Source organism: Panthera uncia (genome assembly GCF_023721935.1).
Source record: "Panthera uncia isolate 11264 chromosome C1 unlocalized genomic scaffold, Puncia_PCG_1.0 HiC_scaffold_3, whole genome shotgun sequence".
NCBI lineage: Eukaryota > Metazoa > Chordata > Mammalia > Carnivora > Felidae > Panthera > Panthera uncia.
Window position 1 is genome coordinate 19,564,501 of NW_026057584.1, and position 17,375 is coordinate 19,581,875.

General features: G+C 53.8%; 1 protein-coding gene across 6 annotated transcripts in view; it reads left to right on the forward strand.

The window, feature by feature from the left end:
- Positions 1 to 17,375, forward strand: part of TNS1 (tensin 1) — a 225,563-nt gene that overhangs the window by 171,386 nt on the left and 36,802 nt on the right. For all 6 annotated transcript variants that reach the window (XM_049614914.1, XM_049614915.1, XM_049614916.1 and 3 more), the window contains one exon: positions 10,395 to 11,990. In XM_049614914.1, the coding sequence (XP_049470871.1) occupies positions 10,395 to 11,990 (1,596 nt within the window). The remainder of the gene's footprint in view (positions 1 to 10,394; positions 11,991 to 17,375) is intronic.

Here is a 17,375-nt window from a genome sequence, read left to right on the forward strand (position 1 = left end):
GCCTATCCCGTCTCATCCCTGTAGATGCAGTTAGACAGGGCAAGACCAGCATACAGGGCATTTGGTACCACGTTTGTTCTTCCTCCTATTTTCCTTCTTTAGTCTCAGAAAGAGGCAGCCAGAGAGTGATGCTGGCAATGGGGAGGGGGCCAGGGTTGAGGTATCAGCTCAGGCTCCTGCCTCTTCCCTCCCGAGCCTGCCTGCGGCGCCAGACTTGGCTGTGAAAGGTCTGGGCACGGGGGTGGGGTGATGCAGAAGCATGCTGGGATTGCAAACTAACTGCGGTCTTCAAGGAGACGACAAACCCTGAAGCCCCCATGGCCTGGCGGCAGCCCCCAGGCCATCTCTTACCAACTCTGAGAGTTGGGACATCCCCTTGATGTGCAAATAAGTCACCAACATGGTGCAAATAAGAGTTAAGGTTTGGTGTCCTACTGTCAGGGACACCAGGACTTTCTGGCACTTTGGGGGGCACACCAGGATGATGGTGGGGACTTTCGGGCAGCTCTCGTGGTTTTGGCTGAGGGGCCTGCTTCAGGTCTGGGTGCTTGGTGTTGAATGTGGATGTCACTGATGCTCTGAAAAGTTATTCTCTCCACTCTTCATGATCTTTATAGATTGCAACAAGCTGAATATTGAGAGCTAGTCAATTGGAGGCATCTTAGGTGGCCTTGGTGGATCAATATCCTGGGCCAGATGCCCACTGGCCTTCCCAAAGTTGGGCCTCATAAATCGTTCAGCTTGCTGAGCCAGAATCCAAAGCTCTGCACTGAGAATGTAACTTTGGGGCTCCTGTCCCCCTCCCAGAGACCGGCCTGGGTGACACCTCAGTTCCTCTTCTCGGAACTATTGTCACCTCTGGGAAGAACGGGGGCTTGTGTTTTTTTTTTTTTTTTTTTTTTCTCTTCCCCTTTATAAGCCAAGGAAGTGTCCTGGTTCCTAGACTCTGCCCCGCTGGGGGGAAGGAGGGGGAGAGGGAGGGGAAAAAAAAAAAGATTTCCACCTTATTGTTCAGCAGCTGGAAAATTGTTGTCATCTGTTCTGCCTTTCATTTGCTGAGAATGGAAAAAAATGTGGAAAAATTTGGAGAAATAAATCTCAATACCATCGTAGGAGCTCTGGCCCTTCCCTCTCTCCCCCTAGCATCCCGGCTGCTCTGCTCCCGGGCTCGCTCTTCCCACTTTGCTGAGCACTGGGGCCACGATGGGTTTGGGACTGGGGCTGAGCTGGGCCGGGCTGCTGGCCACCGCTCCTCGCTCCGTGTGGAGGGCTTGGGAAGCCACTGTGATGTCATTCAAGAGCTGCATAGCTACAGGATGATAAGTGAAGCCCTGGGGACCCAGCTGGCTGAAATTACAGACAGAGTTTTATCCCACTGGCTTCCTACAAGCCAGAGCGAGGCAGAGCTGGCCGAGAGGGGGAGAGAGCGAGGGAGCGAGTGGAGGGAGGGGTGGTGCGTGTGGACCGGGCAGGCAGGCGGCACTGGCTCCTCCCACCCCTGACAGTCTGAGGGAGCCCCGAGCAGGACACAGACAGCCTTGGGGCTGCAGCCATGGAGGACTTATTTGAAACTTGAGGCACAAGGAGCAGAGATCAGATCGGAGTGGTTATTTCTCCTCCCCTCTCTCCCTCTCCGTCCAGAGGGTAAGTGTCTGCTGGGCAGTTGTGTGTGTCCCTGCGTGGCGCTCCCTGTAGGACCCGGAGGTGTGTGGGGGGGGGTGCTTCTGTGCTCGTGGACCGGGATCTGCCGTGGACCCGGACCAGGGAAGCGCGTGGGGCGGTGTGGGGCTGTGGCCCGCCGCGCTGCCTTTGGAGGTGGCTACCTCCCTCCTGGACTTGCTGCCCTGGGACGAGTGAAAGCCGCCGCCTCAGGTCTGAGGGGTGGCTGAGTTGGTGGGGGGCAGAGTGTCTGAGCTGGCCTCGCTCACGGAGGATGAGAATGGGGTGGTGGGTGGAGGGAATGTACTGGAGGCATGGCTAGCTCCCGAAACATTCCCAGTGGGATGTTTTATTCAGGACACCCCCGCCCTCATTCTGTGGTCGGGGCTTTGTGGCACCCCCCCCACCCCGTGCTGACCACTCCCCCGCTGGCCGCCCGTGGGCTCCCATTCATGGCTTTCCCCCAACTTTGGCAGGGCCTGTATTGGCTCGACCATCCTCCTGGCCAGGGATCCCTGAGTGTCCAGGCGGACACCCTGGCCTGGCAGAAGGACTTCGGTTGCTGTGGGCTCGGGTGCTATTTTTACTGTCCTGAGCGCCTGTGATATCTGGTGCCCGGATAGGCCGAGGGCAGGGAGTGGGGGCGCCAGGCTCTGCTTATAGTGCCTGGCGTGGGAGCTGACGGCCAGGCTGGAGTCAAGCGGCTGGCCCTGAGAGTTCACGTTTGCCCCACAGGCGTGGGCCTTCGTGTGACTTCGGCAGGTCACACATCATCCAGGCCCCGGTCCCTCGGGTCTGAAATAAAGGTCACGATTGAGTTTTCTGTCCCTACTCCCTCTCTCTGGAGGAATTCCAGTAAGATGGTATCTGTGAAAGTGCCATGGGTCCTTCCTGAGGAAGGCCTGGGGACACATCTATCATCATCGCTTGATGAAGCCCCATATATTATATTGTGAGGTTCTTGGTGTGCAGCCATGAATGGAGTCCCCCTGCCCTCCCCAGACTTCAGCCATCTTCACCTTGAAGGCCGTTAGGAGAACAAGCGCCGAACTTCTCTGTGCTGGGTGACCTTGGGGGGGAGGGGGAGGGATTCGCTGAGCCTGCTGAGTGTCATTGCCTCCTGAAAACTGAGGGGTGGGCAGTGGAGTAACTGATCCCCTAAGACCCTTTAGCTTAAAACCTCATGACGTTTAAAAAGCTCTCTTGGCTCCGCTAACTTCCTGGAGCAGCCCGTGGGAGGGGCTGTCTTTCCAATTTCTCTTTGACTGCTGACTTTCTCCACCTTCAAGGCCCACAGGGTGAAGTTGAGACCAGGCCTCCACTTGGACATTGGGCCTTCTTTCTTTCTTGTCTCAGTGGAATGACGCAGGTGGCCACCCACCCTCCCTGGGTCCACAGAGGCGGGTTTGTGGGTATCTCTGGTGAGGTCGCTTGTACAGAGCACAGAGCCACCTGTGAAAAGATTGACAGCAGCCTTGAGAGGAATCTTATTGATCTTTTGTCCAGTCTCGGAAAACGTAGTGGGTTCCCTCCAAGTGCTATGAAACAAGAAGAGAGGTGTCTGTTTGCCATGCGTGGACTCGTCTGTCCCTGCCCACGGGGCCTGAGGGCCCATGATCCTCCGCGGACACCTCCCAATGTGGACCTAAGTCTCTTGGGCTGCACCTGTTGCCTGTTCTCTGCCATCTCAGAGGGAGTGTCTCCTCTGTGCGCTTCCCCTCCAGAGAGTTGCGTGCTCCTCTTCAACCCTAATTCTGCTGACCTTCAGAGTCCCCGAGGAAGCCCGTTTCCATCTGGAGATGTTCCAGAGCTCTCTGCAGCTGGGAGGAACAAAGGGCTGCCTCAGTCCCCGGCTGGCTGTAGGATGGGAGGTCAGCATGGGTGGAGGCTAAGGCTGTCACAGACAGGGGCACAGGAGATCCCTGCCACTGTTGCTAGGGTGTCTCAGGAGGACCCCAGGTTGTGCCTGGGCCATGGGGCTGAGGTTCTGCATGCCCCTGTCCATCACCATCCTCTCCTCACCCTTGCCTTCCTCGGGCAGGTCGCAACTCAGTGGGCTGCTCTGGGCTAGACCCCCTCTGCGCTCCCCCAACCAGAAGATTTTCCTTTTGGTGCGCTGTCCCGTCTCTCGCAGAGCCTGGCATTCTTGGCGGAATCCTGGGTGCCAGAGAGGGATCCCCAGAAGCAGCACCCTGTTCGATGCATACATCTAAATTTAAGAGTCATAGATGGACATGGAGGGGTCTGTTGACCCCCTGAAATTAGGTACGACATTTGTGTTTGTGCAATTTTTTTGGAAATTAGTCTAGGCTTTCATCAGCTATCCCCAAGGGTCCTTACCTAAGAAAACTAACGTCCACTGGACTGGAGTAGGGCCGCGGAGCCCTCTGAGAGACCCCATGGGTCCAGCTCTGGCTCAGCCAGCTTACAGGCACCTCCACCGTGCCCAGCCGGTGCTAATAACCACGTAAACACTCCTCTCTCGTGATGTTCTCTTTCTTCTTCCCTTTGGCAGAAGCTTGGGTCCACCTTGAACCTCTGATTTTTCTCGTCCCCGGGTGGCAGTGGAAGAAGAGTGTCTCAGTAGCTGACAGGACTATATAAAAGTTTTTGGATTATTTAATATAACGCAAGAAGCATTTAGGAAACGTATAATGTGTGCCAGGCACTGCATCCTGTAGAGCTGTCCTATATAGCCATGCAGGTTATGCCTTAAAGTCCAAGAGGCACTGTTCACGTAGGACATATTGTGAAGGGTACCTTCTGGGAACCAGGCACTGGACCGGGGTGTGTGCGGGGAGAGACAAAGGCTTTTTCTCCAGGAGCCCTCACCTTAGTGGGAGGACAAACATGGATAGCAATAGGGAGGTTGGTGTTAGAGTAGTTGTCTGAAGAAGGCAACAGGAACAGAGAAGAGGTTAATCTCAGTTTGGAGGGCTGTGGGAAAAGGGTTAGGTTGAGGAATGTGTCACAAAGAAGTTCAGACTGAACCTGAAGGAGGAGAAAGGGGTTTTCCAGGGAAGTTGGGAGCTTTGGGGAAGAAAAGCAAGGAAGGATCTTACAGGAGAAGGAACAGCATGTACAAGGCCCAGAGGAGGAAAGAGCATATGAATATTGAGTGCGTTGAAGGGTATTTGGAGTATTGAGGACAGTGAAGGTGAGGCTTCAAAAGGCAGACAAGGGCCAGATGAGAAGAGGTCTGGCAGTCCAGCAGTGGCGGGTTGGGCTTTACTCTGTGGGTGATGGAAGCTGTTAAAATAGGTAAAGAGGAATAGAGAGAGAGGAGAATAGTGTCCGTATGTCCCAGTTCTAGCTTACTAGAACTCTAGCTACTTAGCTCCTGAGTCTCGTCACTCAGCAAACCTTCAAGTGAGCATCTGAATCTTCACTCACCAGGCTTGGAGGCTGGGCTCTGTGTGGTTAAATGGTTGATGCAAGCTGACTTGCCATTAAGATGGGGACCATCCTTTGGAGTAACGGGGTGTATCTGGCACAAAGGTGGGGTGGGAAGGGGTACATCTCCTCTGCCTTCTCTCCAGAACTGTATCTCTGTGGCCTCCCTGCTACCTAGCCCCCTCCTCTGGCTCTTACACTGTTGCTTCTCAATAGCCCTGGTCCTAGCCCCAGCCTGGCTCCCTCCATGGCCGAGGGAGAGTCTGTGGCTAACAGGTTAACACGTCCAGAGCTTGCTCTCCAGGCTGCTTCTTGGCCTAGCCTCAGCCCTTGTCAGAGCTCACCTACTTCTTATTTATTTATTTATTTATTGATTTAGAGAGCATGCACGCACAAGCAGGGGAAGGGCAGGGAGAGGGAGAGAATCCCAAGAAAACTCTGTACTGCCAGCACAGAACTCAACATGGGGCTCGATCTCACGAACCGTGAGATCATGATCATGACCTGAGCTGAAACCTAGAGTTGGACGCTTAACCAATTGAGCCACCCGGGTGCCCCAAAGCTCACCTGCTTCTTGGACACACATGGCCTTTGATGCTCCACTCCCATGTGTAAGGAGCTGAGATTCCCTTTGGGTCTGCGGGGGCCCCGGTCTGCCTCTGAGCTACCTGTGTCCACGGTGGGCACGGTGCCTCTTCCTATTGGCATGGCATTGATTTTCTTCCACAAGGGTTGGTCATCACTGCTCTGGGCAATATATTTTAATGAATTGCTATTCTGCTGGATGTGGACCCAAAAGACTTTTTATCATGAAAGGCCCCATCCTGAAAACCTTAATAAATCATTCACTATTCAAAACAGGTCTGCAGGTTAGACAAGGAGGGGTCGCTCCTCACTGAATCATCACTAAAGGAAACTTCTTTCTTGCACTCGATCAGCCTGGCACCTTTTGTTATTAAAAAAAAAATTTTTTTTAACGTTTATTTATTTTGGGGACAGAGAGGGACACAGCATGAATGGGGGAGGGTCAGAGAGAGAGAGGGAGACACAGAATCTGAAGCAGGCTCCAGGCTCCGAGCTGTCAGCACAGAGCCCAACGTGGGGCTCGAACTCACGGACTGCGAGATCATGACCCGAGCCGAAGTCGGACGCTTAACCTACTGAGCCACCCCGGTGCCCCTGGCATCTTTTATTCTTTATGGTCAGGCCATCTGTCCTGACATCTAAACAAGAAAATTTCTCCACTAGACATGAGTAAGAGAAGTGAGGATCCTTAATCTCAGAGTCCAAAGTGCTGACCACTGGGATCAGGGTTTCCCAAGATGTTATCCACCTGTGTGAGCCCCAGAACCTTGGGAGAGCTAAAACACTGCTCTTTGGCCTCACCCCAGACCTATGAGTGAAAATCTTTGGGGGTGGGGCCCCAGAATCTACATGTTTTTAACCAATCCCTGGAGGAGATGCTTATGAACATCAAAATTGGGAAGCACCTGCCCTAAACCCGTATCACCTTTGCACCCGTGTTTCTTTCATTCTGGTTGAAGCGTACGGGATGGATGCGTCCCTCCTTCCCTGCATCCTGGCCTGTGCCGCGCCTCCTAGCACCGCACACACCTCCGCGGCCTGCTGGCAGGAGCCTAGGGAGTAGGTCCACATCCAAGTCAGCTGGGGATTTTCCTCAGGGCTTTCCAAAAGCGTGACTCACACATCTGGAGTACGGCCGCTGTGGAATAAGGGCCTCTTGGTACAATCAAGCTCAGCGTCGAGGGTGGAGTGCGGGTTCGGAGCAGCTGCTGGGGAGAGCCAGGAGATGTAGTCAGACAAAGCAAGTGGGGCCTTGAAAGGACTGCAGGCTTCTCGGCTTCCCTAGAGCAATGGCCAGGGAGAAGGCCCATGAGACAGGACGTTCTGGCTGGCTTGGCCTTGGGGCTGAGAGCTCTCCACTCTGGGCTGCTTGTAACTCGCGTTTCCCCTGAAGTTTAGCTTTCTGTTCCACTGTCACCCATGCCGGTGACAGGTTCCTCCTGTCCCCACGGCCCCACCAACCAGGCAGGTTGCCCCCTGCTCCCTGCCCCTGGATGCCCAGCAACCTCTCAACTGAGAGGATTTACGTGAACTGGTCATGCCCCTGGAGGCTTCTGGGACTGTGAGTTGAATCTGGTGGCCCCTCAGGTTTAGAGCCTCAAAGCCATCTCCCCCCACCTTTCTAAAGCCCCTCTTCTCTGGCTCTCTGTTTCACCCTCCTCCTTACTCTGCCTGCCTCTCTCTTTTGCCCTTCCTGCCTTAATAGATTGAAACCAGCGCTATGTTCCGGCTTCTTGTGGTCCTGCTAAATAGCACTTAACGCGGCCACGGTGGATGGGCAGAAGGGAATGATGGGCATGTGTGTACCTGTGTGGGGTGCGGGGAGCACTTTATCTCCTTTAGAAGGAACGGGGGTGCGTGCCTCCGCTGGGGTCATGCTGACACGCTGGGGTTTCAGTGAACCCTCACGGGGACTAGACAGACCCGGGATGGGTCTGGGGTGTCCTCACTGTCTCCCCCTGATGTGAAAAGGAAGACCAGTGAAGGTGCAGAAGAGCCCGGAACATGTAGCCAGCACTGGGTGGTCAGAAGCAGCTGGCTCCTTTTTGGAAGACAGCAATAGACATTTCCATTTGTTACTTTGCAAAAAAGATTTAGTTCAACAATTTTTACTTCTTCCATTTTCTTACTCAGCCTCAGTGGCCTGGCAGTTACTGTTCCTGATGTTGCTGCAAACAGTGGACCCCTTGGGGGTAGATTACGTGGCAGAATGAGCTTAATTTTGACATTGTCAGAATCAATGAAGGGGCCAAAAGGGACGAGATATCAGGTAGTGGTAATTAGTGTGAATTCTTCCTCCCTGCCTCCGGGAACGCTCTCTTAGCTCTCTTGCCAAAAGCTCTTCTTTTATGAACCCGAGTGAGATGCAGGAGTGGGTCCACTTTCTCCCAGAAGGAAAGGATACTTACAGGTTTGCACTGGTTTGCACCCAGCGGTTCTCATCGACCCTAAGTGCAGATGGGGAGCGTACTGGACACACCACCCTTTGCTTTGCTGTCCCCGCCACTTCCCAGACCACATGAGCATGGACTTGGGGGGATTAAGGAGGTGCAGGGGATGCAGGAGCTCCCTGGCCCGGAAGGCACCTGGCGTCTCACAGCGTGAGCTGCAGAGTGGGGCCAGGGCCCCGGAATGGGCCTGTTTCTCTGGTGCCAGCAGCTTTCCAGGCACAGAGAGAAGGAAGGACAGCCCTCCAGCCTCCTCTGACTGATGCGAGGGGCCCACTCTCATGGCACCACCCTTGGAAATCTGAGTGGAGGAGAGCCCTTGTTGGCAATGCTAGGGAAGCAGTCAGCTGGGGTCTCTTATTTGGTGTAGCAAGGAGCCCAGTTCTTTAGAGGACATGGCACGAAGGACAGCCTCTCTCCTTTAGTAGCTTCGACACCTTTAGGGACGGTGACAGGCCACTTAGAAGAGGCAGCCATGCTTGTATCTGCGTCTTAGCAACTATTAGGGGACCTGGCACAGGGAGCAGACCGCTGGAGATTCAGACCTATGTCTGATTCAGACCAGCCCCATCCCTGTGAGCCTAGGGCTGTGGCCACACTCTGGCCCCCTATCGCTTGGGGCCTGCTGCCGGCCGGCATCCCAAAGCCCCAGGGAAAACTGGGGACAGATAGATGGTTCTGGAGAGTTAAGTGAATGGGCAGAGCATCCAGCCCCCGGGGGGTGTGTGTGGACCGTGTGCCTTGCCGGCATCTCTGTGCCTGCTCCCGGTGGCGTCATTTGGTTGGCCTGTGGTTTGTGTGTGTGTGTGTGTTGATCAGGATGTTCCTGTTTTGTGGTTGTCTGATCACTTGTTTTTGGCCGTGGGCTTCTGTATGAGTGTTTATTTTTAGAGGCTGCCACTTCTGGCCTGAGGGCTGATCCTTGGACATGGTAGGAGCTTGTATTTTCTGGAATGATTGTGGCTTTAAATTTAAGTATTTATTTTTGGGTATTGCTGCCTTTTATGTGTTTATTTTACTGTGTGTGTGTGTGTGTGTGTGTGTGTGTGTGTGTGAGATACGAGAATGTGGAATAATAGAAATTGCGTGGTCTTTGAAGTTCTGATTTTAATTTTGCTTTTAATTTAGTTGTATTTTAATTGACTTTTAAGTGATTTTAAATCTCTGATTTTAAATCCTCGCTTTACCAGATACTGTGTATCTGCAGATACATGGTTTCACTTCTGTGAACCTCAGTTTCTCCCATCCTTAAAGTAGGTGTAAAACTCGCTGACTCACAGGATTAGAAATAATGTGTGTGTAAAGTGCCTAGCAAGGTGATTGGCATCTCGAGGTCACCTGTCTCGTGTACCTCAAGAGCGCACCAGGGCGTTTGATTTGGACGCTGGGTGTTCGACTTGGGTGATTATGAGCTGGTGTGTGTTTGTGTCTGGATGTCTTTGTGTCTGGTTTTCCCGTGTGTGGTTGGTGTGTGTGTGTGACTGTTGGTGTCTGGCTGGAGTTTGTGCAGTTTTTGGGAGGGGACTTTCTTTTCTTGCCAGCTGGGGGCCTGCCTCGGAGTGAGGGGAGGGGAGGTGCTTGTGCGTGTGTGCGTGTGTGTATGTGTGTGCGTATGTGTGTGTGTGTGTGTGTGTGTGTGTGTGTGTCGGGGCTGGAAGCTGGGCTGCTGACTGTACAGGGTGTGAAATCACCGAGTCCCTCTGGGTGGGGAAGTTCTTCGTTCCTGAGTCAGCCCTTTGGCCCTGAGCCACCCAGCGCTCACTCTTTCCTTTCAGAGAAAGTATTGCTCATGGGGTCGCCAGAGCTGTGTGCAGACAAAATGACACAGGGGACACCCTTCCTGGATGAGAACATCTCCTTTTGTGTTCTGGATTCCTAAGATGTTTCCCATGCCACCCTGGCCCCTGAACCCCCTTTCCAGAAGCCCATGAGCCCAGCATTCAGAGGAAAAGCACGGGGAGTGCTGGCTTGGCTGAACTCCATCTTGACCCAGTACCTCCAGGTCTTTGGGAAGCTGAGGAGATACCAGAGCCAGGCTTTGGACTGGGGCATCTTGCTCCCAGAGCACCCCAGCCAGTCTTAGACTTCTCTGTTTGGCCCTGAAGCCGGGTGTTGGGGCCCAAGAGCCTGGGGTAGGGGTCCCTTTGTCCTCCTCCCCTATATCCTCTGACCTCAGCTCTATCTCGGGTGGTGCGAGGAGATTTTAGGGTCTAGGGAACGGAAGCTCTTGGCTCCTTTCCTTGGGGAGGAGATGTCATTGCCTCCCACTGACGTCTGCTGATTGTTGTTCCCCCCGCGGCTCTCTTACAGAGGTGGTGGGACACACTCAGGGGCCTCTGGACGGGAGCCTGTATGCCAAGGTGAAGAAGAAGGACTCCCTGCACGGCAGCACCGGAGCCGTCAGTGCCACGCGTCCTGTCCTGTCGGCCACCCCCAACCACGTAGAGCACACCCTCTCCGTGAGCAGTGACTCCGGCAACTCCACAGCCTCCACCAAAACAGACAAGACCGATGAGCCTGCCCCTGGCCCCTCCAGTGCCCCTGCTGCCCTGAGTCCTGAGGAGAAGCGGGAGCTGGACCGTCTGCTCAGCGGCTTCGGCGTAGAGAGAGAGAAGCAAGGCGCCATGTACCATACCCAGCATCTCCGGTCCCGCCCAGCAGGGGGCCCTGCCGTGCCCTCCCCTGGCCGCCATGTCGTCCCGGCCCAGGTTCACGTCAACGGTGGGGCCTTGGCATCTGAGCGGGAGACCGACATCCTGGATGACGAGTTGCCCAACCAGGATGGGCACAGCGTGGGCAGCATGGGCACACTGTCCTCCCTGGATGGGGTCACCAACACCAGCGAGGGGGGCTATCCAGAGGCCCTGTCCTCACTGACCAACGGTCTGGACAAGCCCTATCCCGCGGAACCTATGGTCAACGGTGGGGGCTACGCCTATGAGTCCGCCAGCCGGTCGGTGCCTGCCCACGCTGGCCACACGGCCCCCATGCGGCCCTCCTACTCCGCACAGGAGGGTTTAGCCGGCTACCAGCGGGAGGGGCCCCACCCAGCCTGGCCGCAGCCAATGACCACCTCCCACTATGGCCATGACCCCAGCGGTATGTTCCGCTCTCAGTCCTTTCCAGAAACCGAGCCCCAGTTGCCCCCAGCTCCGGCCCGTGGGGGCAGCAGCCGGGAGGCTGTGCAGAGGGGCCTGAATTCCTGGCAGCAGCAGCAGCAACAGCAGCAGCAGCCACAGCAGCAGCAGCAGCAGCCTCGTCCCCCTCCTCGCCAGCAGGATAGAGCCTACTTGGAGAGTCTCGGGCCCAGCAGGCCCAGCCCCCAGCCGCTGGCAGAGACCCCCATCCCCGGCCTCCCTGAGTTCCCAAGAGCAGCCTCCCAGCAGGAGATCGAGCAGTCCATCGAAACACTCAACATGCTCATGCTGGATTTGGAACCAACGGCCGCCGCCCCCCTGCACAAGTCCCAGAGTGTCCCAGGGGCCTGGCCAGGGGCTTCCCCGCTGTCCTCCCAGCCTCTCTCCGGCTCCTCCTGTCAGCCCCATCCACTGACCCAGTCCAGATCTGGCTACATCCCCAGTGGGCATTCCTTGGGAGCCCCTGAGCCGGCCCCACGGGCTTCCCTGGAGTCCTTCCCTCCTGGCAGGGCTTACTCACCTTACGATTATCAGCCATGTCCAGGTGGGCCCAACCAGAGTTTCCGTCCAAAGAGCCCAGCCTCCTCCTCCTCATCTGCCTTCCTGCCAACTACCCATAGCCCTCCAAGGCCTCAGCAGCCCCCAGCCTCTCTCCCTGGCCTCACTGCTCAGCCTCAGCCCCCACCAAAGGAGGTGACTTCAGACCCCTCCCGCACTCCAGAAGAGGAGCCACTGAACCTGGAGGGGCTGGTGGCCCACCGGGTAGCAGGTAAGAGCCTCATGGGCCATCAGTCTTAGGAATCCCCTCCCCTTCCCTCTTTGGTCTTGGTTGGTCTCGCTGCGGGGAGGAGGTGTAGGCACAGCCGTCGCCCCTTGGCAGGTGCCGCTTGGACCTGGAGGAGAGGCTGTCAGGAGCCTCGTCCTAGCCGTCCCTTCCTGCATTCGTTGTCTGTTAGGCTGTAAGCCAGGCATTGAGATTCAAAGATCAGTGTCTTTCAGTTCCTCCTTTCAGGGAGTTTACCGTCTAGTTAAGGGACAGCTACACAGGAATGTAAAGTGTGCTGTGACAGAGGTGGGGACCAAAGCCCCAGAGCTGGAGGGAAAGCAAGGCTTACCACCTAGGGCAATCAGGGAAAGTTTCTTGGAAGTGGTGACTTTGGGGCTGGAGTACAGATTCTCTATGCAGAGAGAAGATGCTTTCTGCAACTGCCTGCTGTTCTCAGACTTCAGTTCCCAGGGGGAAGGTGTGGAGAAGGCTGGAGGGAGACCTCTGTAGACTCAGAGGCATAACAAAGATAGAAAGGGTGTCCTAAAGGCCTTGGGCTCTACCCGAGTGTTCAACCCTGGTGGGTCCTTTCAAGATATGTCTCATTTTGGTGGGGAGGCCAAGGTCCCCTTCTTGTTCAACTGTCCTGTTAGTCCTGGCTTTTGGACCTGCTCTGTATGAGAAGCAGGCACTGAGGAACCAAACTCTGTTTCCTATCAGAGAATGGGCTCATCTTCCTGGAGACAGGAGAGAGAACGGGGTGACCAGAGAGCTCACTGGGGAGATAAAGGCAAGAAATGGCCGAGTGTGCAGAGTCATGTTGGGAGGGACCAGAAGGTCTCCCTTCCTTCTTAATGGCCTAAGCCTATGACCATTCCATGGGGGCAGCCACACTGGGTGGGAAATCCTGGGGGTGTTTTTCATTGTGGAGGTAAGGCTGGGCGGGGATGGACTAGAGACTGGGGCTAGGGGATCTTGTGCCAAGCCCCTCAGCTGACAGGGTGGTGGGAGTTCAGGGAGAAGAAGAGGAGCCTGGGCGGCTGACTCTGCCCTCCACCCTTTTCCCTAAATTTAGGGGAAGCTGAGTCACCGTGCCAGCTGTAGGAGAGAGGGACACACCCTCCCTGGGGATGGACAGTGGGCTTGGGGAAGTAGCTGAGGGCAGGCCAGCTGGCTATTGGGTTGGGTTCAGGATTGGGGTGTGGGGGCATAGATGCCCTGCTGTACTTCAGAGGAGAGCACAGTCCCAAGTTCCACTGTCAGCAACTTCAAATTGGCCGTCATGAAAGTATTTACACCATGGAAGTTGGTAATCAGGGTCTCACCTCGCCTAGAGAGCTGGCCCACGAGAACATCATTGCTTTTAGTGGGGAGTCAAACACGGGATGAGTAGCTCTATAGCTCTAGACGTGAAATGCTTTATGGAGTGGTCCACAGGGGGCTGCCGTCTTTTGCTTTGTCCCACATCTGGGCCCTGGCTTCCTTGTCACAGATTTTGGTCAAGGGAGAGGGATGTGGCCCTCTTAATATTTTACAGAGTTGAGGTGGCCCGATGAATGGTAACGCTCTAGCCTAATGATAGGATCTGGGGGGCAGATTCTCTGGGGAAACAGAGTGAATTCCCTACCCCCCCACCAGAAAACCCTTCTGTGTAGTTCTCCTGGAGCTTGCCCTAAAGGAAGCCATACCTGAATGGCTCCAGAAGTGTGTTCATCTTATAGTGCGTCTCCCCTCAGCCCTTTTCTCTCCTGCCGGCTTCTGAGGTTTTGACTGTCACCATCCATATCCTTAGCTGCTCAGGCTTTGGCTGCCAAGGAGTCACAGGAAGGGAGAGATGTCGTTGGTACAGCATCTCTGTCTCCAGCCCTAATTTCCTCTTCTCTACCTCAGTCAGAGAAGGGATGAGATGCATAGAGAGGACAGATACGTTTGGTCCCCAGGGCCATGAAGGGACCTCTTTGGTTCATGCCCTGCCATGGAAGTATTTCCTATGTCAGCGGGTCCTGTTTGCCCTGCAGAGTGTGTGACGTGCTTGTGTAGGTACAGATGCACTGTCAGGATCATCGCGTGCAACAGTATGGGAGTCAGGGAATAGACCAGGACCGCTTCTTGCTGCTTCTTGTACATTCTTCTGCCAGAAGCTGGAACGTAAGCTTCAGCGTGAGTAACTCAGGAAGCTTAGACCCGAGGGAGAGCCTCTTCATGGCCACGAACCTGATCTGGTTTCTCCTGGCTTTTCTCCCACAGGTCTGCCTTTTCTTCCCTAGGCTCAATACCTCCTCTGTACCTTAATACTATATCCCTGGCTCATTCCACTTTGATCGGACAGGTCCTCCTATCTTATTTAAGCTTGGATCTCAGAGAACATGGGGGTAGTTTTCTTAACCTGATAAAGGGTAGGCACCAGAAGCCTGTAGCATACATCACACTTTCGTGTGAAAGGTTAGAAGCATTCCTGTTACACTAGGAACAAAATAAACATGCCTAGTATCACTGCTATCATTTAACATTGTATTGGATACCCTAGCCAGTGCAAGAAGGCAGGAAAAAGAGATAGAAGCCAGAGTTGTCGAGTTCATGTTACCGTATGATCCTGATTATGTGACTGGACTGATCTCAGATGTCTCTAGAGGTAGAGATTTCAGTGCATGCTGGAAATCAGGTGTGAATCTTATCCCTAAAGGAGTCTGGAGTTTAGTAAGGGGAAAAAGGACTGGAACTTTAAAATGAAGTCATTCCTAATAAGTGAGACATGGGGAAAGTTCTGTGGGAATGAAGAAAAAGGAAAGATCAGTATCAGCTGGAGAGATTGAGGAGTGAGTTGCGTGTGGGTTTTAGATAGAGCCTTGGAAGATGAGTAGGAGTTTGAAAGTGGGTGGGGTCATAGGAGAGAGAGGGTTTTTAGTGAAGACACGAAGGCAGAAGTGTTTGATGGATATAGGAGGTTGAGAGCAATTTAGGTAGTGTGAGAGGTCAAGAAAGGTAGCCTGGGGCCTGCCTCTGGTTGGTCTTAAAATACCAGACCAAGGAGCTTGAATCTTACCTGGTGGCAATGTAGGAACCCATGACTGTGTTTAGTCGGGAGAAAGCCATGATCAAAGCTGTAATTTAGGAAGATGTAGCTGGTGAATCTGGGCAGGAAGGGTGCAAAAGAGGAGACTTTGTTTGAATTAAGGAGGTGTAGTTGCTTATTAGGTAGACTGGGTTGGGGGATTGCATTAACATGCTGACCGTGGAGTTGAAAAAGAAAAGTGTCAAGGACGCCGTGGGAGTAAAACCAATGCATTTACAAGTTGATTGGATGTAGTGGGTGAAGGAGAGGAAGACGTCGACGATTATTCTGAGGCTCCACGAATAGGGGCAGAATGCTAGTTCCACTAACCAGCCCAGAGTTAGGAGGACAAGTGGATTTTGTGTGAGACAGAGATGCCAGTGTTCCCTATGTTGAGTCTGGAGGTGACGGTGAGCCTGCAGGTAGGAGAGATGTATGGAAAACAGCTAAACATTTGGAACTGGAGCTTGAAAGAGTGGAAAAACTACTGATTTTGGAGTCATCCTCGCAAAGATGTAGGTCACACCTTTGGGCATGGATGAGATCTCTGTGTCAGGGGGCATGGAGAGAAAAGTAGGACGAGATGGCCATGAGGAGAAGAGAGAGGAAGGGGACTGAGACGGAATGTTCAGGACAGTGAGAGAAGACAGGGACAGTGGGTCACCGCAGAAGTGAAGACGGTAGAGGGTTTCCACGGGGAGGGGTGGGGGGTTCGCAGTGTCACTGCAGAGGGATCATGAGGAAGAGGATTGGGAGAAGTTCACTGGGCTTGCCAATTAGGTGGCCCCAGGGATTTTCAAAGGCATATAGAGAGTGACAGAAAGCAGACTGCAGGAGTGAGGAGCGAGTGCAGGGAGAGTACAGACAGGATGTCAACTGTTCTTTCAAGTGGCTGTGTGATAAAAGGGAAGACGACAGTAGCTAAAGAGGGTAGCAAGATATCGAGAGCCTGTTTTTTCCTTTTTTTCTTTTTGTAAATTTAAGAGGCATGAGAATGTTTTTAGAGGAGAAACAGAGGTTGAATATGGAGGGAAAAGAAATAAGAAAAAGAATGTAAGAGAAAGAAAGAAGTTGCTAGAATAAGGTCTCTAAGGAGGTAAGAGGGGATATAGGCCCAGGAGCCCAGGTGGATGATTTAGGCTCAAGCAGGAAGTGAGATACCTCTTTGTGAAGCAAGAATAACGGATGAATACAGATATAGGGAAATATCTGTATCAAGCTTTGGGACCTCAAATTGAGAACCCAACATTTACATTTCATCATGGAAATAGGAGATGGCATCGAGGCCCATTCAGTCATTCATTCAGCACGAATCCCTAGTCTGTGTTAGTCTAGGCTCTGGGAAAACGGAGGTAAACAAAACAGGTAAAAATCCTTGCCTTCATGGCGGAGATGGACAAAAAACAAATAAGCAAACACATATATAATATGTCAGATTGCTGATAAGTGCCATAGAGATAAGTTAAAGCAGTCAAGCGTCAGTGAGGGGTAGAGGGTAGATGGGTGGTTGCACTTTACGTAGGATCAGAGGAGGCTTCACCGGGCCACCAGGGAATGCGCAGATGGGACAGCAGGTGCAAAGGCCCTGAGGTGGGGGTGTGCCTGATGTGAGGAGCCTAGTGGGGCATGAAGTCAGAGAGGTGATGGGAGTGGGGGCCGGCTTGCAGTGGGCCTTGTACGTGATCGTGAGAACTTTGGTACTCTGTGTGCTGTGTGCAGAGCAGTGACATCATCCGACTTGCTCTAGAAGGATCGGTGTGGCCAGGATGGAAGGAAGGAGACCGGTGAGGAGGCTGCCGCTATTGATCAGGGAGGTGGCTGTGGAGATGGTGAGAGGTGCTCAGGTTGTAGACACTTTTGGAGGTGGAGCCATCAAGGCTAGAGGTGGGATGTGAACAAGTCAAGGGCCGCTCTAGGGTTTTGGGTCTGAGCAACTAAAGGGTGGAGTTGCTCTTTCCTGAGATGGATAAGGTGTGGGAAGAGCAGGCTTGGGGGGAACGTCCTAAGTGTGAGTTTGGCCGTGATCGATTTGGGATGCCCTCGAAACCACCAAGGGGAGAGGTTGGAGTTTAAAAATGCGGGTGTTATGATGCCAGTATGTGATGTCACGTGAAGTGTGGCGTTGCATATGGCACCTAGCGGTGAGCACGGATACAGAAGAGGTCCTAGGACTGAGTCCCAGAGCCTCCCACATTTGACGGTGGGAGGCATGAAGACGAAGTGGCCAAGAAACCCGTGTGGAGCAGCTTGTGAAGCAGAGGGTTGGTGAAGGACCCTGGTTCCCTGTGCGGCCCCTGAGGTGTCAGGAGGTCAGTGACGGTGGATTAAAGGATGGC